At 40.3% G+C, this 20,624-nt stretch overlaps 1 protein-coding gene across 1 annotated transcript in view; it reads right to left on the bottom strand.

The window, feature by feature from the left end:
- Positions 1 to 20,624, bottom strand: part of mipol1 (mirror-image polydactyly 1) — a 45,062-nt gene that overhangs the window by 9,232 nt on the left and 15,206 nt on the right. The window contains exons 4-12 of the mRNA XM_028996576.1: positions 20,495 to 20,574; positions 18,373 to 18,565; positions 17,443 to 17,581; positions 15,753 to 15,858; positions 13,917 to 14,046; positions 11,877 to 11,910; positions 11,407 to 11,577; positions 7,525 to 7,629; positions 1,876 to 1,970 (exon numbers count right to left, since the gene is read on the bottom strand). Of these exons, the coding sequence (XP_028852409.1) occupies positions 1,876 to 1,970; positions 7,525 to 7,629; positions 11,407 to 11,577; positions 11,877 to 11,910; positions 13,917 to 14,046; positions 15,753 to 15,858; positions 17,443 to 17,581; positions 18,373 to 18,565; positions 20,495 to 20,574 (1,053 nt within the window). The remainder of the gene's footprint in view (positions 1 to 1,875; positions 1,971 to 7,524; positions 7,630 to 11,406; positions 11,578 to 11,876; positions 11,911 to 13,916; positions 14,047 to 15,752; positions 15,859 to 17,442; positions 17,582 to 18,372; positions 18,566 to 20,494; positions 20,575 to 20,624) is intronic.

Here is a 20,624-nt window from a genome sequence, read left to right as displayed (position 1 = left end):
CTGAGGTGTTAATATGAGTTTTTAAGTGGAGCGGGGAGGTAGGGCTGGGCTCAGTTTTAATAAGAGCTGCTGTAATGATGAGACTGCTGGAGCGGCATGCACCCGCTTCTATATTAAGAAGTTAAAAAAAGGGGCCGAAGCAGAGGCAGTTTCCCTTCTGGAAATGGTGCAAGAAGATTTAGGGGATGCATCTGTATACAGTTCACTAGGTCTGAACTGGTGTGTGTTGGGGACTTGGAATGGACAGATTCATACACTGAAAATGGGAACATTTTATGATTTAGGATTATTAATAGATATAAAATTTAAGAAATACATAGGTATAAAAAAAACAAAGGAATCATAAGCAAAGGCTTATTGATATTCAAGAAGCAGGAGATAGACAGATTTTGTATCTCTACATTGAATTGAAAAAAAAAGAAAATGTCCATTTTAAACACCATAACAAAATGATGCTTTATTATTTTACCTGGAGGTTGCAAAAATTCTATCTAAAAAAAATAAGACATACTCATCAACTATTGTCTTTTTTTCTGAGACCCCAATCCATGACTGGGAGGAGTTGCTGTGCTAGTCAATGAATGGTCCCAATCCAAATCCATTGTGTTAAAATAACATTGTAATCTATACATCTACATAAAACAGAATGTGTGTGTGTGTGTGTGTGTGTGTGTGTGTACCAAAGCACCTTTATTTCTACGTCAGTCATTTGCTCAACATTAAGAAGGTGTGCTGTATTAAACACGATCAGGACAATCAAATCTCACCAAAGAAGGGAAACAACTACAGTAAATAAAATAACTAACGAATGGAATCATGATTCAAATGTGATCAGTTATTTATTGAATAACAAAACAAAATACATACAATTTGGAGTCTTTTACACAGATACAAGACCATCAACTAAGAGATATAAATAAAATATATATATATTTTGCTGTAGCCTGCCAGATCTGAGTGCAGTGGAAGTTTCTCCTCAGTGCAAGACACATAAAAGCCCGCATGAAGATTGCTGATAAACACCAGAAGGACTCAAAGATGGTGAGAAATAAGATTCTCTGGTCTGATCAGACCAAGATAGAACTTTTTGGCCTTAATTCTAAGTGGTATGTGTAGAGGAAAACCAGGCACTGCTCGTGACCTGTCCAATACAGTCCCAACGGTGAAGCATGATGGTGGCAGCATCATGCTGTGAGGGTGTTTTGCAGCTGCAGGGACAGGACAACTGGTTGCAATGGAGGGAAAGATGAATGTGGACAATTACAGGGATATACTGGACAAAAACCTTGTCCAGTGCTCAGGACCTCAGATTGGGCAGAAGGTTTACCTTCCAACAAGACAATGACCCAGAGCACACAGCTAAAATGATGAAGGAGTGGCTTCACAACAACACCATGACTGTTCTTGAATGGCCCAGCCAGAGCCTTGACTTAAACCTAAATGAGCATATCTGGAAAGAATTAAAAATGGCTGCCCACCAACATTTCCCATCCAACCTGCCAGGATTGTAGAGGACCTGCAAGGAGGAATGGCAGAGGATCCCCAAATCCAGGTGTGAAAAACTTGTTGCACCTTTCCCAAAAAGACTCATGGCTGTATTAGAACAAAAGGGTGTTTCTACTAAATATTCAGCAAATGGTCTAAATACTTAGGACCATGTGATATCTGAGTTTTTCTTTGTTTAATAAAAAAAATGAACTTTATGATTTATGCAAATAGCTGCAATGAAAAACTTAAGAGGGTCTGAATACTTTCCATACCTACTGTATGTGACAGCATCTAAATATAAATATTAGAAATGACAAGAGTAAAACAAGAAAAACCTTGTTATATTTTGTATCTGTGGAGTGAATGTGTTGTGTGTATGTTGCTCACCTGTGGACGATGCGTAGCATCTGCAGCTCCTCCTGCAGCCTCTGGCAGAGTTCCAGGGCCTTATCTCTGTCCCTCTGAGATGCCTCCAATTCCTCCTACACACACACACAACCAGCAATGTCACCCGGGCAAGTGCAATGAGACACCAGACTCCGTTAAGATCTCACCTCATGTCATGCCATATGCAAATACATGAAATACATACTAAAGCTCATGTGGGGAAAAATGGTTTTCTTTTCTTCTTCACATTGAGACTGAAGCTCTATTAGAGTGGAGCAAAAGTCACATTATGAATAGGTGGTGTAAATCATACGGACAGATGTACAATGATCAGTGAACTAGACTTAGTACTGTAAAGACAGCTGGTTTCAAACCAGCTCTAAATGAATTAAAACCAGAACCCTCTAACCTTATTGAACAGTTCTGTTGTCAATACTTAAGAAAAAACTAAATTATAGTTTACCTGGACTCCAACTTAAACAGCACTGTATACAGCAGTAGTTCAGTAGACAGGTTCATAGAATTACAACAAATTCAGAAATGAAAGTAAATAGTTCATATGAATATTGAAGTAACATATTTAGACTTAGTGTTTTAATATTTCAGAATAAAGCTTTGATAAAATTAGAAATTTAGACTAATAAGACTCAATATGAGACATATGGAAACATAAGAAATATCTTAAAATATCTTAAAAATAGCAGTAAATGAAGTAGTAGAGTGGTATCATCCAAAACCAACAAACTCCTGTAAAATGATTACAGTCCACAATGACCCTGTATTGGCACAGTGCAATATATTCAAATTCAAGTACCCTCTTATCTGTATCATTAACAGCCGCCACTTTACAGCCGCCACTTTAACGTCTCATCATATCCAGCCATGCTGAAACAGATCTCAATCGCTCAGCAACAATCCAGTCCACCACCCCCCTTTAAGAAGGGACACACCATGCTAGTCATCCGAAACAATGAGGGGACGGCACATTGTGACTGCAATCAGCACCTACTCACAGGCATGGAGAGGGAAAGAAAGAGACAGACAGATAGCGAGTGGCAAAGACAGAGGACAGAGGGGACGGCTAGCCTTGGTGCATGGTGGTGTGGAGAGTCTGAGCAAACACAGCCCTCATGGCCTCTACCGTGGTAAAACACTGCAGGCCACGCCCCACACTTCTGCAACCTCGACTAATAAGCAGCCGTTGAAACGGATGCATTGATTGTCCCTCGTTCTCAACAGCTGGGAAGGGAGCCGGGGAGACAAAGAGCGCTCTAAACAAACATGGCAACTGTCCCTACTGTAAATGACGGCAATCAGTAGTCCTTGTGATAAGAGAACGAGGGAGAGTGGATTCTACAAGAAAAACACATTTACACAATGCATGTGGAGGTGGATCATAAACAACCTAGAGGCTCAGTGGTGCTTGACTGAACCCTTTCGCCACGGTATCTGGACGAATGAGCTTCAAGCAGGGCGACTTCCTGTTTGTGTAGCGTTCCGCCATGCCATTCAACAGGCGAGGCGCCTGGGGTAGCCAACCCGCACACCCATCAGCACCACCTGTCTATTTACAACCGGATGAGCTGCGCCAGCGCCGGATATGCCTCTCTGTGGGATTGGATGGGTGCCAGCTCTCTTTATTAGGCTGCGGTACCATCAGATCCGTTGCACACAATAACCAGGACAGGGACACGTCCAACCTGCTGCCACATGCCACACAAAGAACCTTGAAACGCTCTGAACGTCTGAAATGGATTTAATTCACTTTCAGGAGAGCCCTTTAATACATGCAATTTCATGTAGTGCATGTAAAATTCAACTTAAATTGCTAGTGCCCCATGTAGGTTGGTTGGGATGAGTCCACGAAAACACAGAACTCTAGAACCCTGATTGCATTAAAAACTACAAAAACTCTTTAAAGACATCAAATCACTCTGTAACAGGAACAATGCTTTAAGAGTAATTGTTTAAGACATTTTACTAATTAATTCTACATTATTCCTGCAGTATATTCATGGAAAAGAAACTCCATGAAATTTTATTGCTGCAGTGTCAAGAATCATTCTAGACTCATTCACTGATATCGGAATAAAATACCAGTTCTGGTATTGTGAAACCACTGTGACCCCCCCCCATTAACTTTAATTCAATCGAAAGGTGCTGTTACAGTAACTTTTCCACCAATTCCCTCCAGTCCCACCATGCTGAGCACCTTTAGCAGCCTGGCTAACAGGCAGACAAAATAAATTTAGCTGAAATATTGTCAGCATGGACCATGAGGAGGAGGACAAATATATTTGCAGATTAATGTGTGTTTGTTTTAGAGAACTTGACCATGGCTGGATGGAGTCACGGTGTTAAAAACGGCATAAGCGATGAGTGCGGGGCTTCCCGCATTTGGATGCATGATGGGTCCGACCCCAGGGCACGGACCACATGAACACCTTCAGTCTAAGTGCATGCAGCGTCCCCTTGAGCGGGCCTGAAATCATTCTAATTACTGGTGAGCAGGTCTCCCAAGTCAAAGCACACATCAAAAAGAGGCTAACCTCTTAAGTCAATATGTACTTTACTCCTACCGGGAGCCGAGCGGAACTTCAAAGCGGGTTCCTTTTAATCATATGTATTTTACCAGCATTCATTATAATACTATCCAAATTAGGCCCGCAAAGCAACGAACAAACCTGTTGTGAGTGCTGTGAGGGGAAGAAAAAAAAAAAAGAGAGCACACGCCTTAACCTTTTCCTAAAGGACTTTGGTAGAGAAGAGGAGAGGCCGGGGGGGGGGCTGAAGGGACTAGGGTGGCAGACAGGAGCTGGCCTTTCTCGCCCAGTGAGGGGGAGTCACTGCATCTGTCATTATGGACCCATAAGCCAGTCACAGAGGAGCGATTTGCCCACAGCACCTTTGTAAGGATCCTTCATTCAGAAATGTACACAACAGCTAATGTTAGGGATCATGCACCAGTCAGGTTTCTTTATATGCACATAGTGTATGTTTCTATTATTATCAGTAGAATTCAGCATTTATTTATTGGACAGTTATATCAAAATGAGGATCTGAAGTCAAACTTTTATTAAGTCTAACTATTATTCAGTATGCAGTTTAAAATTTGAATTGTTCTAATTTCAGCATGAAGAGCATTTATATAAATCAACTCATTATATAATATAAACCCAAACAATTTTTAACATATGAATTTGTCAGTCAATTACACGACTTCCTCTAAATTTGCATTTATCTAACCGCTTTCAAACCCACACTTATCTTTTCCAGTGTTAATTTTTCCCACTTTTCACCTTCAGAAGGCTACTTCCTTATGATCATATTTCATGAGAATTTATTAATGCAGTAATAGTAAATGATGTTGCTTGCATTATAATTACACACACTGTGGAAATTATATGCAGGAACATGTATAATGCATGACTGAAACAGGATAAAATAATGCCAAAAAAGCATTGCCAAAGCATGAAAAAAAAAATTAATCAATAAATGAATTAGCCTTTGCTCTGGACAATACATGGAACATTCCTCACTTGTCTCCCCTGGATGTGACTGATGCGACACGCACAGCCTACGCTTCAGCTCGACAACAATGACAGCATTATCTTCCATCTCCGTTCACAATCACTCATTAAAAGATCATCCGTCACCTGCTGCCACCCGCGATAAACTGTGTTTCACCTGGCAATGGTCCCTGCACTGACAGGTAATATTACCCCACCATTCCAGCAAAAAAAAAAAAAAAGAGGCTCAAACGGCCAAGCAGACCGAACTGCTGTTGTCTGACTGTGCCCTATAACACTACCACATCCTTCAATAATGACTTTCAATGCAAAGCACAAGAGTGCTGTTGCTGCAGTAACAGTGGTGGGCAGTGTTAGCCGTGTCGGGGGTGGGTCTGGGACTCAGAGTGGCCTGTCAATGCAATGAAAGAAAAGAAGGAACGCAACAGAACAAACACAGGTGGTTCAGGCTAAGGGCAAAGACCACTTCAGACACAAGGGGGCAAAGGCTCTTGACCCCCACCCTGCGTTCTCATTCTTACCCCCAAACTGTCCTTTTCTGCATTTACTATCGCTCATTCAGGGAACATGGCAAGATGCATTCAAATAAAAAATATTATAAAGAATATCCCACTATATAGTTCAATGAGGTTCAATAAGAACAAGAACTAAAATGTTGAATCATTTCAATTTTATTCAGACTCAGAGATAATGAGAATCTGACTAACCTCGGGGGGGAAAAAAAAAAACTGTGAGTGGGAACACTCACTTCTCAGGCATAAACTTTTCCCCTTTAATGTGGCTTCACTTTCTAAAAAGTAAAATGTGAGTTAAAGTCCTGTTCAGTTTTAAATTGTTTTGAGGATCTGTTCCCAGCACTGTTGACTAATTTTACGACAGCTGTTCCCATTTCATTTTAAATTAAAAACCCAGCCCTCTAATCCCAGGAGTCAATCTATAATTAAGGGGATTTATAGAAAAACCAAGTGCTACATTAATAACAAAATTTAATATATTTCTTAATAAGCCATCACTCGATCTTCCTCAGAAATAAAAAAAAAAGGTGCACATGCTAGAATCTGAGAGAAAAAAAAGCCTTATATTGGGCTTTAGCATTTTTAATCTAAAGGTAACTAACCATCTTTTCCCTGAGACATCCATTGATAATGACCGCTAAGAAAGTATTCAGAGTCACACTCCAGCTTATTCCTTTCAGTGGACATCTGCTACAGTCAGAAATTGTTACATTTTCATGACCATGTGCATATTAATGACCAGAAACTGAGTTCACAGTGTCCTGCCGTACAAATAAGGCTTTAAAAAAATCATATAATTAAAGAAAAGAGAACTGAGGTCAAGATAACTGCCTGAGGCACCTAAAGCTGCTTCACGCGGTGTGATTACCATTTACTAATTACAAGTTCAACCCCCCACCCACCCCAGAGCCAAACAGGGTGGAGTGCATTGCTTATGGGCACAGTGGTGGAAGCAGGGTATGAGAAAGTGGGGTTTGAACGTGTGATGTGTGCTAGCTGGATAAAGCAATTTTTATTATTTTTTTTATCACGAGGCTACTTCCAAGTACCACGTCACACGTTTCATCCTTGACGTTCAGGTCTGCACAGTAAAAGGGTTTACAGTGTTTAATGTTACTCTGAGGGCCCTGGGGGACCACCCAATAAACAAGATGAAATCAAACGGCTTTTATGTTTGCCCGGCAGCAGAGGCGACGGAGATTCCAGCCCTGACGCCGCGTGGCTCTTTCCCTCGCGCCCGTGTTGTCTCGAACACCCCACAGGTACGTGGTCAAACCAAGCAGCCTGACTGGGCCCCGGTGCTGGCAAACAAGGGCTGCTGTAAGCAAATATGGAATTAATAAATGATACATGGCGCTGTGTGTGATGGAGACCGTGGTGGACTTAGGTCCCTCTGTAAGCAAGCACCCAGGCGGCAGGGGGGACCATGTTTAAAAAAAAAAAAAACAAAAAAAAAAAAACGCTGTTGTTGGCAAACAGGCCCTGCGGCACGACAAGCGTTAATGTACACAGGATACATATACACAGTTCATAACCTTAATTTCTAAGGGAGGTGGGCCAGTGTTTCTTGGGGAATTGCGTGTGCTGAGGAAAGATGCATTTACCTTACGAACACGAGCTTGATTATTTTCAGCACTCAGGTGTCTGCCATTGTTTGATGAAGTCTGGCTTTGCTCTCTCACATGAAGATCCTGCTCCAGTCTCTTGCACTGCAGAGAACCGAAAGATAAAAAACTGAGACAAGAGTGCAAGATGCACAAAGGAAGAGTCACTTTGAATACACTAACTGGGAATTTGCCCCTGTCGTGAAAAGCCTCTCCAGTGCCATGGAGTGCAAGTTTCAAGCCTTCTTTCCTGGCTAAAATACCTTCTCAGCCTTCCAGTGACAAAACAGAAGTAGGGGGAGTCAGGGGGAGCATAGAAATACATATCCGGCAGTAGAATTAAGCAACATTCCATATTAAAATTATCTATTCAATCTATTCTTTTTATAATTATTCCATGTATGTGATGCTGTGATCATGCAATATTGTATAAATATTATATATGTTTCTGCAATATGGCTATATACACACACACAAACATATTTATATATATATTGCATGTGCATGTGGCATTTGTAATGCATTTGTACATTATGCTGAATCATTCATTTGGACTTCCTTCCTCCTTCCTCATCTTCACGATAGCATTGACAGATGGACTGAGCCACAGACGGACCAACAGACACCACAAATACACTAGAGGACACTCAGATGCTGGATTGGGCCAGGACGGCTTGAATATTATTCTTGTTTTTTAAGAAATAGTGGTCCACATGTGCTTGCAGTCGCTTTGCCCACATTCCAAGACACGAGGACACTTACTAGGAATGTAAACCATCATCTCTCTCCCCGACAAGCCCCTAATGTTTCAACATCCAGCTGCCTCTGGACACCAGAGCCCAGGCAAACATAGGCCCGACCGCCGGACCCCACTCCTGTCCTCTTCCTCTGCAGACTAAAATAATATGTCCGCCATCCAGACAAAACACACAGCTCCTCTTTAGTGTCAGGGTGAGTTATAGCCTTCGGGCAACAGATGTTTTGGAGAAAATGTAAATCAAAAGGCCACTGCGCTTCTGCTCTTATGACACAGGGGCCAAAAAGTCTTGCCACTGCGTGGCCCCAAAATAGCTAAAACTCCGCACAGAAATCCACAGAAATGCAGAGGCGTGGGCTTCTGTCACCTGACTGGTCCTGCGGTGATCATTTGATCTGTCAGTTAAAACTCCATCGCAATCTGTCTGTAATTAAGTCAATAAGGACAAATCCAACGAAGGGGTGTATGGTGCACTTCCCAGCAAAGTGCAGAAATAAAATCTCAATTGACAATCAGGGCTATAATTGAGTGAGAGTCGGGCAGACTTCATTTTCTCCTCCAGTTTAACACCGCCGGCACTCGATCAAGATCTGTGGGGTAAGAAATTCAATAACCCATCCTGGAGCACGGAACATAACAAAGCAGATTTTACCCCCCCCCCTCCCACCACCGCCCAATTCACTCCATTCACTTTCGAGTTAGAGGAAAGAGGAGCATGAGAGAGAGAGAGAGGGGGAAGATTTATGTCTTCCAATACTTATCCAGCTTTTCATATTCCAGCAGCCGGTTGGATGTAGCGGCCCTTCGTCTGCCGCAGAGGCCTAATCCCTTCGAGATGAAGAGAGGGAGAGAGGGATAGTTGAAACGGCAGGGGAGGCAGAAATCCTTAAGGATAGAAGTGTGGATGGATCCCAGCCTCAAAGGGATTAGGCTGGCGTTTGCAACATACTGCCGAAATTGCCCCCGTAGTTGGGGCTCGTTTACCCTCCACCAAAAGCAGGGGCAACTCTTCTGACAATCCCGGGTTTTTACGGGTGATAATGCGGATGAGAGTGGAGCACTGGGACTTGTGTCACAAACAGGGATGTCAACTCAAGTAGCCTGTACCTGGAAACACTGTGGTACCAATCCCAGGTACCACACACCTTACTGATGTACTGCATAGTAAATTACATTTATTATGCAGTATATACTAAAACCAGGGAATTGGATGAATTTCGAGTTTTGATTTCTTTGACAAGAAAACCTACCTAATAATTTCCAAATAAATTGGGCTAAATGCTTTTTTTTGTCTAAATGAGACATTATTGAGTTGAAAAGTTACACTGAAATAACTCTTAAAATTACATTTGGACAATTTATCCATCTTACTCCAAACAAAGGACGTTTTATCCCATGACATGATTGTATGAATGTGGTTTTACATGTGGTTTTGCACACCAACATGTCTGTTTTCCTGTGAAGGTGCAGTCACAGTACACAGTCCCCGTAGGCACATTTGATTGCCACACATGTGGCCGGCTGTGTCCCCTTTCTTCTCTGCATGTCTTGGCTCAACATTTTTCATTCCTGTCGGAATAAACTGGGGGAAAAATGACCCAATTGCCCACAGGCAGCAGGATTCGAATCTGAAATGTTCCCACAAATCCAGCCACAGAAATATCAGACTGGAGCAACACTGTTTACACCTCGGTCTGTGACCACCTACGTGGATGAATTTCCACCCTAAGCGTTGGGGCTCCTTTGGCCTAAATCTCACCCTGACAGATATTCCTTGTGCATCAACCAGATGATTAATCAGCAGATTCAAAATACGTAATTAAAACAAATAGTTTTCTGGTTTACGCATTTAAGCATTAATGCAACGTTTTGTTGTTTTCCACATTCGTTATTGTGTAGATTTGAGTGCACAGAGTAATCAAACGTTTCTCTCACACAATAAAAGACTTCTTTCATTTCAGGTGTTCTCTCCATCTTATGTGATGGAAAATAAAAGACCCTCTACAGTCCATTCCAGTAGATGTCAGAGTCAACATACAATCACGAGAGGCTGTAAATCACAATGCCAGTATGTAATAGAGGGTTTATTTATCAACAGAGAGATCCAGGCAAATCCATATACTGGCCCACTTCTGAACTCATCGATGTACCATAATATCTGCATGTCAATATTTGGCTACCCACTTGTTTGTTTTCATTTCTCTGAAAATATGTTTGTAAGGATGGTCCATCAAATATTTGAGGTTATGCTGCAGTATTTGTACCTACGTGTGATTTAGGTAGTTTGTCTATTTACTCACTGATCGAGACCAGATTTTAGAATAAACAAAGATATATGTAATTTCAGTGAGTGTTAACCAGAGACATCTTGTGAGGGGGATACGATGCGGAGAAAGGTGTCGTACAAGTCAATATTTAAAGAGACATCTTTGATTTTCTGCGGTGGAAGAGCTTTCTTGGCTTGGTACACAACGAAAGTGTGTTAAGTGTTGTCGGTCTGTTGGTGCCAGAATTGACCCTCTTCCAGCAGAGGTGTGATGTTAAGTGTGGGGCTAAAAGTCCTCTCCATACAACACTTCGCAGAGGGAGAGGTGTGTGTGTGCCAAGCCTATCGCTCTCTTTTTTTTTCATGGTTTGAGCTGCCTCTCATTCTCTCTTTTCTAGTATGGCACATCAAACCTCTCCTGTTTGAATTTCCCTGGTTCCTCGAATATATTGCAGTGTGGAAGTATCATGAAGGTACAGTTGTCAGAAAAAGTTGACCTTGGCATTATGCAGTTCCTAAATGTAAGGCTTCATACCCTTGGTGTAAACTTTAAATTTCGCTCAATAAAAATTTGCCTTCCGAGTCTTTCTGTCTTTGTGTATTATTCTGGTTTGAACTAATCTCTATAAATGAGATCAGATCTCTGCAATACTACTGAGCAAAACTATTTTTTATTATGCTTATTTATTATACATTTGACTAGGTTTTCAGATGGAAAGAGAGTTTCCAACTGTCATTAAGTTTTGCTTGCAAAGGAGATAAAAATAAATGAAGAAACAAAAATGAGATTTCTACACCCTAATCCAATCTACTCATCAGAGCAATGGTCAGATGAATGAATTATAATTGTGTGCACTACCTTGGCAAGAGCACTGTCTCTCTCCTCCATCACAGCCTTCATCTCCTCAGCAGTGATCTTTGCCCTCCTCTCTCTGGCCTTCTGCAGTCGCTCCAAGATGGCTGCTCCACTGCGTTCAATGCCCAGCGCCGAGTCAGCACTGTTCACCTGATTCAAAAGCTCCTCCAGGTCCTACAAACATCACACACCAACTCATCAGTTACAAGTTCTGTGTCCTGTATCTATTTAAGTGTATTCATTTTCCACTTTCTTTATTTTCTTGTGAGATCTGAATTATCCTCAAAAATATAAAAATGGATTCAATGACTACTGATAAAGCTGCAGCATGTTCTTTGAGATTGTAATAGAAACAAGTGGTATTTATTTAAATATGAATTTTCCCCTCCTGATACTAATCCTGTCAAAATTGTAAAGACTTACAGCTGAACACAACTTGGATACACTTTTTCAAAGGACAAATCATGGCTTACCATATCACTTTCCTCTGGGCTAATATTCTCTAGCCTGGAGAAGAGACAAAAGAGAGGCACAGAGAGAAAGAGAGATAGAGAATGAGAAAAGAGCAGGAGCATTGGAGAGAAAAATGAGAGCATCTATCAGTTTCCTTTCTTCTACAGGTCCAAAAGCACCACCCAGTAAATTGCATTCTGTCAGTTTCCAGAGTCTTCTGACGAGACTCTCCAACATATTAAAAGTGCCACCAGGACCAAGTCATTCACAATAATGCCCCCCTCTATTCAGCACGGTGGGTCCAACTGTTAAGTTATTAATGTTTACTACTCTATATGGCAGCTGGGATCAATTGTTCATATGTGCTGATATGAGAGTGAAGGGGGCTCCAGTTGAATCGTTTGTACGCCTGCCTTCATGGAGGAAACCACTGTAACTGTAATTACAGGAACAAGTGTCTGGAGATCCTTGGGTATCAGAAAGCTGAAAATCTTTCATTTCTGCTCAACTTTACTTTTAAAAAAGCCCCCATTGACCCATGGGAAACAATAAAAAAAGCCAGTCATGTCATTTTTTTCCTGAGTGGAAGTGTAGTGGTCATGAAACCTATATTAATATCATAGAAGTACGTGTCCTCTCTAATTATTATTCTTCAGGGCAACTTTGTAACAATGCAACCTAGTGCATTTCAAATTTCCTTAATTATTAATTGCATGTACTATAAATAGATATGTGCTCACTATAATAAACCTGGCCTCCTTTCATGTAATGCACCTTTAGGTGCATGGTTATAGTGTAGGGAAGTTAGAAACTGTTTCCAGAATTTTTGTGTCTATTGTAGAGAGTACCCAAACAATGGTGGTGCATTTTTTAAAAAAATCTTTGAGTCCCTCTCATGGGAGGCATAAAAACAACTCTCAATCTAATTTACAAAGGCATTACATGGCTTTCACCCTATTATGAACATACACACGCATTCACAATGGGCAGAGGACTGACCTTCTGAAAAAAAAAGGATTGGAACATGCTTTTCCATATTTCAGGCAAGATAATGGAATTCTGCTGGGCTATCAATTACTTTCTCCCTGAAAAGGGGGAAATGTGGAAGGTGCCAATTCTGCCAAAGCAGAGATATTATGAGGATATGCTTTCATGATGAGACTTGGGAAAATTGGCAGTCAGTCAAGCAGAGGAGATGCACTTCTTGCCTTTAACTAAATCTGAGTCACATATATGATTTATTAACAAACAAAAAATGGGGCAAAAGCTCAACTGTAGTGTCTTGATAGAAAGGGAAAAAAAACAAACAAAAAAAACAAGCATTTTCCCCATCCAACAAATCAACTAGTGTTCATTTGGAGATGCAATCACACAAGGCTTACTGAAATATAGATTTGCTTCAAACATAAAGTTATATTCCCTTAAGCAGAGATGTAATTAGATCTTGACCTGGCTGTTCAATATTGCCTGACACCTTCTGCTGGCGGACAACGCAGCTTTCATTAGAAATGTCCAGGTACTTAAGAGTAGCTCTCCACACACACATTAATTAGGCCCATTCAGGCTGCCTGGCAAATATCTACTGCACTGAAGGACCTGATTGATTTCCTATACAGTGCAACTCTTGACTGACAACCTTGTACCAAAGGAAAGGGGACTCTTATGAAATGTCACACCCCACCGATATATTTCCAAACCAGTCGATATTGGATTCCTCCCGCTTGCACCCCCCTTCCTCTTCACTTCAGCCGTCACCTTGTCTACTGACAGGAAAAACCAAGAAAAGGCTTCCCACACCATGCTGAGAACTAAAACTCTCCAAATGCGGTCAGCAAATCTACAAAAATATAATAGCAAGATTTGTTATTTTCATAATGAATGTTAAATTGAATCAAAGATTTTTTTTGTGTTTATATCCAAGTGTATTTTGTGTACTAATCACAGATTACTATAGACACTTTTTCAATGGGTCATCCCCCAGATCAGTGAAACATTAAAGCTCAAAAGTCCACAGACCTGTGAAGTGGGCAAACAAATTGTGGACGGATGGCGATACTCACTCCATAGCTGCCTGCTGCAGCTTCTTTGCACGGAGAAGGGCCTCATCCCTTTCTTCATTAGCCAACCTCAGCCTGGCCATCACTGCCTCATCCCTCTGCCTTTGAGCCTTGTATATTTCCTCCACCAGAACTCCACAGAAAAAAAACAGCAAGAGATGAAGACGTCGCAAGAATAACAAAAAAAATGTGATAAGGGAAAAAGGGAAACAGACATGGAGCCATAGAAAGTAGGAAAAATAGAGGATGAGATAGAGAGAGGGAAAGGGGAAATGGTTATTACTCTCAGTATGAAGGCACAACGGAGTTTCAGCAACACAATAACAGGCTAAGCTCTTCTGGATGGAGGTTATTGCAGCTGAAACACTGTGGCATAGGTATTAACTAGGAGGAAGACAGAGAGGGGAGGTAGAGGGAGGAAGAAAAGGAGCAACAGAGAGAGACTCATTTTAAGGAGCTGGTACCATCCCAGAGTGGTCATGGCATGTGCCCAGAGCAATAAAAAGTCCAACTATGCTGAACTTATGACAAGATTGACAAGTATATGACAAGATTTGCTTTTTTTTCTTTGGTTGTGGTTAAATGTGACAAGTATTTTCATAGTATATACAGTTACTTTCATGAAGACTACTTTAACTTCAATTTTATAAGTTACTTTAAAAATAACACATAATGATAATCTGTAAACTTATGGACTACCTTTTGAGCAGACATAAAAAAAATGGTTGGGATTAAAGTTCAAATGACGTGTACTCACTTTCAATCAGAACACCAAAGATTTGATGATATAAAAATATTTTTAAATCAGTTCAATAATCATTACACCAAGACAAAGCACAAACACAACAGAAATTGAACAGAGATAAAATTTCTAAAAAACCTAAAATGTGACAAAACCCCCAAATTGCCTAATGAACTCGTAGAGGCCACTTGATACCAATTTCTAACAGCTCCATCTGAAATAGATTCAGTGTTCATCCCACACACCTGACCCACCACCCTGAGCCTTCTACTGCCGCACAGAATGACAGCCAACTAAAATCCACAAGATTTTTTGGGATTACCAAACTGTCTACAGCTCCTTAGCTAATGCCTGGGAGTGGGGACATGGTGATCCATCAACACCTAAGTCCCTACCTCACTATGTGATGTGGCTGAATGATAAACAGGGAGTGTGGTGGTAAGCCATTACAAAGTTCACTAAGAAAATCAATATTGCATTTTAGCTGGAATTTGCTCATTAAACAGCAGCTCTCTTTCCCCTGAACCATGCAAATCAGATTAAAATGAGTATGGCAAACACATGCATGTTCATTTTTTTTTTATTAAATGAACAATTGGTGGACTAATTGTGTGCCATATATCTCCTGTATTTTCCTTTTAATTACAGGGGTGGGAAGGTAGGTTTTCACATATCAAAGAGGGAAAAAAGAAAGAAAGCAATTACAAAAAATTCCTCTGTACAAAATTTAAATATTTGTTCAGTGCAGGATGGGAGCAGTTAAATTACATTAACAAATATGGTTAGCTACGCCGTATGCCAGTTCATTGACACTTGTGTTGTATGTAAGACAAATTGATAATTGTTTACTGTGTTGCCAGGAGAATTTTGTACATTTATTTTTAGCATTGTTTCTGTTACAACAATCTGCACTGTAATTATGTTCATATTCTGCTCAGCATAATTTTTTTTATGGAATATTTAAAAGTCCAACAATCCTATTGGCTGTGCTCCTGTCAGCAACCAATGAAGACAAAGTTTTTTGAGACAAAGACAAAGTGTTCTGGTAGGAAAAAAAAGCTAACTTAAGGCTTTTTAAAATCAACCTCTGTTCTTACCTCTGGTTCGTTCACATGCCTGGGCCTCCATCTGACTGTCCAGCAGCTGACCGTCTAAGAGTTTGGTCTCAAGCTCCTTCTCTTTTAGGGACATCTTGTCCTGCAGCTGTGGGTCCAAACAGAAAGAGAAAATAGGGCTAGAGGACAGAGCAATGGACTCTTCAAAACGAATTAATCCCTCCAATTCTATTCTTTCCCAGGGAGTTATCCACACTGTGGATATATTGGCTCAGTGTGGATGCTGCCTAAACACTAGTTCTATTTAGACTGGTTTTCCCCCCTAACTGAGAGACAAATAATAGGAGTATTGAACAACTATGAAACATTCTTTATGTAGGATCAAAATACATACATGCTTCACTGTGGCCCTAAGTATTGATTATTTAGCAGATAACAGGGCACACAGCCTGGCTGCACATTCAGACATAATAGAGTACTGAGAAAATCTGACCTTAACAAAGAATATTATATTACCATCCAGCACCCACATGCTTACACTTGCAAATATAACTGAAAAAATAGCATCATTATTTTTCAAGGCACTGACATGAATCACCAAATAAATCATGTCAGAAGTGATATTTTACAAACGCTACTAATGATAGATTTAACCTCCTGTTTCAAATATTTAGCTGCATGCCTGCACTTTTTGCCTTCCTTCTCTCTGAAAACATGTTTTAGTACAAGTCCTCTAAGGCTTCTGCCAGCACAAACACACTCTTGGGACATGTTGTTGCCTTTCTGTCAGGATTCACGGCTACTCGTGAACCCCAGGCATCAATTACAGCCATTTCGGAGGGGCCTGTGTATAGCTCCTTGCGGGATCCCGTGCTAAGAGGTGCCACTCAAACTGTAGTGGCTTGGCCAACAGCTGCTAATACCAAATAAAAGTACAACTTTTATTATTCAATATGTCAGCCATACAGCCTTAAACACTTATAAAGAATGTCAATGTTTGTGTCCATCAAAGAGTCCATTTGAACATGAACACAGTAGGCATATATCAAGAAGATTAATTCTATTCAGATAAGATGATATTTTAATTAGTTGTCTAACTTTCCAAATCATTCAGAATGTCTCACATTTTAATATCCTCTGTACATTTACTATAATACATAAATTTGTCAAAGGACACAAAAAACTGGTAAGGCCTTCTAATTTAGAACTTTAAGGGTTTGTCTCAAAAATCATGTGGAGAATTTTTTTATGTCTAAAAAGGTATCAATCAAAAGGGTATCAATCTATTGCTAACCATATGATTGTGACTGAAGAAATATCTCAAATTACAAAGATGGTACATAAGAAACAGGATTTCAAATAGGTAATCAAATAAATCTGATTAATTCAGGCATTCCGCATTCTCTATACTCAACAAATAGACATGTCAACGTGCCATGTGTGAAAAGCCTACTCTGTCTGCTTATATTGCTCGACACTTTCAATTGATGCGGTCATAAATGTTAGACACAATGATCTAAATTTAGTTCCTATCCTCACAGTAGAGTGTTGATTTTAATTACAGTAAATAGCCGTTCACAAACATAAGCCAGTCCAAAGTCATAAGAGCCAAAAAGCAGTCCACAAAACATTGAGCACACACATATATACAGTACTGAAACAGAGAGTACATATGTTTAGGGATTATGTTCTGAGATCCATTGGCAAAGAATGTCTCAAAATGCAAATTTACCTTCTTATTGAGGTCTCTGAGAGAGTCCAACTCTTTCAACAGGAAGGCAATGTTCTTCTCTTTGTCCAGAACTGGGACTTGCCTTTTGGAGTCAGCAGACCCATGAGCTTTTGCAGTCCCTTGGTCCTGGAGCACATTTCTTAAAATAAAACAACAAAACTTCATTATTGAACTTCAATATTAAACCATAGATAGAGGTGACACAAATGAATAATATTCACGTTCTGGCACGCATTTATCCAATACACAAGGGATGCAATTTCAATCTTTCGCACATATCACAGAGCCTTGTTTACTTTGTAATATTAGGCAAATCATACAGTTGACCTTTAAGATAATATTGAGGTATTACTGATGTGCATTGCAAGGTAAATTACTTCCATCATGTAGCCAAGAATTCGCTTCATTTCTTATTAAAGATAGGCAGAAAATGCAACAGCTCTTATATTTATATGGGGACTGCTGAAGGCTTCACTGAATAATCTGATTTCAACAGGTGCACAATGGACAAAGTATGAAGGGAGACTGGTGTAATTGTTAAAAAAAAAAAAAAAAAAAAAACATGCCCAAGAGCCTTTAGTTTAAGAATGCAACAGCAAGACAGGCTATAGATCACTTCAGGGGTCACCTCTTACTAAAAACATCAAGTGACGGGGACATTCATTTCTTAATAGCTGTTATTGTCATGGAACATCTTTAATCCTTTTGAAAAAGAGGCAGACACTGGTGAAGCCCAATCAACTGAAACATTTGTTTATCTCAACGCCTGATGTTCAAATAAAATCCCTAGCCAGAAATCTATTATTAGTACTGATTACTTGGAAACATGACCTGCAGCAAGAACACAATGTACAGCTTTATTTTGGTCAGCAACAAACATGATGATAAAAATGACTGCGATCAGGTCACATATGGAGTTTTCACTCATACCTTTGTGATGGAGAAGTGCTGGGCAGCTCAGGAGAGCTGAGGGTGCTTTTCTCGTCATTGTAGTCTAAACCAGGGTGTAAGGGGATCCCATCTTCCTCCATGGCTCCCCCTGTTTGTGTGCTCTTGTTGGCTGGGAGTGAGGGGAGCACAGGGCTTTGGCTTGGTGATTTTGGAGGGCAGGGAGGTGGAGGGACTATGAAATACCAAGAAAATGAAGACGTTATCTCGGTTCAACAATTCATGTTGAAACATTGCTGTTTTAATCTGAGTACTTTACATCATGACTTATGTACAGTAGACAATCAAACAATATAATCAATTAGTCAAAGGCATCAAACAATAAATACACTTAAAAAGAATTTTAACATTCACAAATTATGTCCAGGTCAAATATTTTGCTTGAGATTTTTTTCCCCCCGCCAAAAAAAGGAAGCCGAGGTTGTGTGGTGTCTGTCATGGGGGAATGTGTGTCAATGTTCCTACAGAGATCCAGGCCTGGGACACCAGCCTCTGCACAAACACCAGGGGCTGTTTCTCTCGCTCTCTGGCTGGCCCTGAGAGGAGTCCATGCTCCCAAGGGAAATTTGGGTCTCTGCCCGCCCGCCTGCTCCGGCCCCAAATCACCCAGTGACCCCTGCCGGCATAACCACTCCAGTAATGTCAATATTATTAAAACACTGTGAAATCGATGACCTGATAATCTCACGATATTCAAACGCAAGAATGTTTTGACGACTGATTATTTCTACTGACTATTTAAGTAAAGCTTCTAGAAGGTCCATCTTAAGGTACCCAAAAAAAGACAATATTAAAAATGACCCAGTCATCCTAGTTATTATCAAATGTAATGAAATTCAAATCAGCTGAATGAGTGTCTCTTCTTCAAAAACCCCTTAAAAGAAAATAATGGATGAAGAGGTAGACAAAGAAGCGACATATATTTGCGTTAATAAATGCAATACAACACGAAGGCCTCAGCAGCACTGCCATCTCAATGTCCAAAAGCTACAGCTTAGTGGTGACAATAATTTAGCGAAAGGTCAGGTTTTGAAGTCGAGATCAGGGAGGTCTGCTTCCTAGCTTTGTTGCTAAGGCCCTGGTCTCTGGATTGTTGGAGACAGTTATTAGTATTCCTCGGAAGACCCAACAGTGCAAACACTAAATTCAAACCATGAATAATAACACCAAACACGCTTATATAACCCTTTTGTCACACTGCAAATATGCGACCTCTCAGATACATTGTCCTCCTTTAACCTGGGCTACTTCTTTAATATTTGTTTCCTTGGGGCACCACTTTTACAAAAGGTAATACCCACCCCATTCCCCTCCTCCTAGCATTTGCGTTTAAACTTCACTTTCCTCACAAATGCAAAAGAGGTTTGGTGCACTCCCACATATTATACACTTTATGCATCAAATAGGTCAATTCACCAAAAAAAAAAAAAAAAAGTTACAATTTTGATACAAAATTTTACAAAATTGCTCTTGAGAGCAAAAATAAATGGCGTCTCATTACTAACCGTACTAACCGCACAGGCGTCATTAAAACCTGTTCGGCAGCAGCGGCTTGCAGCATTTTAGACACAACCCCAAATATGTGTTTGAGCAGAGGCTCTAAATATATTTACATATCAGGAGCATTGGTGAAGGGTGGGTAAATACCGTGTTTATCTCTCATTGTCATTCAAACCAGTTTATCTAAATAGTGGCCGTGGCACATATGTTGTGGCCGTAGGCTGCGGCCTGACACCATGCCCTGAGGTGACGGTGAGTTACACACATAAATAAATGTTTATGCATTGCATGCAACAGTGTTTAACAGGTTCCAGGCAAACACTGAGGTTCTTCTACCATTTACTCAAAAACAAAAAATCGTAACACATGATTCAAAATGCACAGATGCCCTAAAATATACAATCTTCTATAATGAACAGTGCACATAGTGCAGTCATAGAATGAGACAAAAGAAATTGTGGTGGAAATTCTTCCACAAGTTAGAATAAATGATCAAAATCTGTGAGCAAATAAAGCAGAACCGTGCATTGCCTGATAAAATGGGGAAATGTGCTATGATTTAATCATAGTTCAGTGGAGAAAAAAAAAAACGGGAGTATTTTACCTGGTGGAAGAGCCTTTTCAACTTCCTCTGATGCACATGGACTTTGAGATATTCCTGATATGGAATGGGGGAGCAACAGCCTGAATCCAGCAGATACATAGAGCAAAGTTGTAAAACTTTCAGGTTTTAC

The sequence above is a fragment of the Denticeps clupeoides genome, chromosome 1 (assembly GCF_900700375.1).
Source record: "Denticeps clupeoides chromosome 1, fDenClu1.1, whole genome shotgun sequence".
In the NCBI taxonomy this organism is placed as follows: domain Eukaryota; kingdom Metazoa; phylum Chordata; class Actinopteri; order Clupeiformes; family Denticipitidae; genus Denticeps; species Denticeps clupeoides.
Note: the sequence above shows the minus strand (reverse complement) of the source record. Positions and strands in the feature narration are given on the sequence as shown.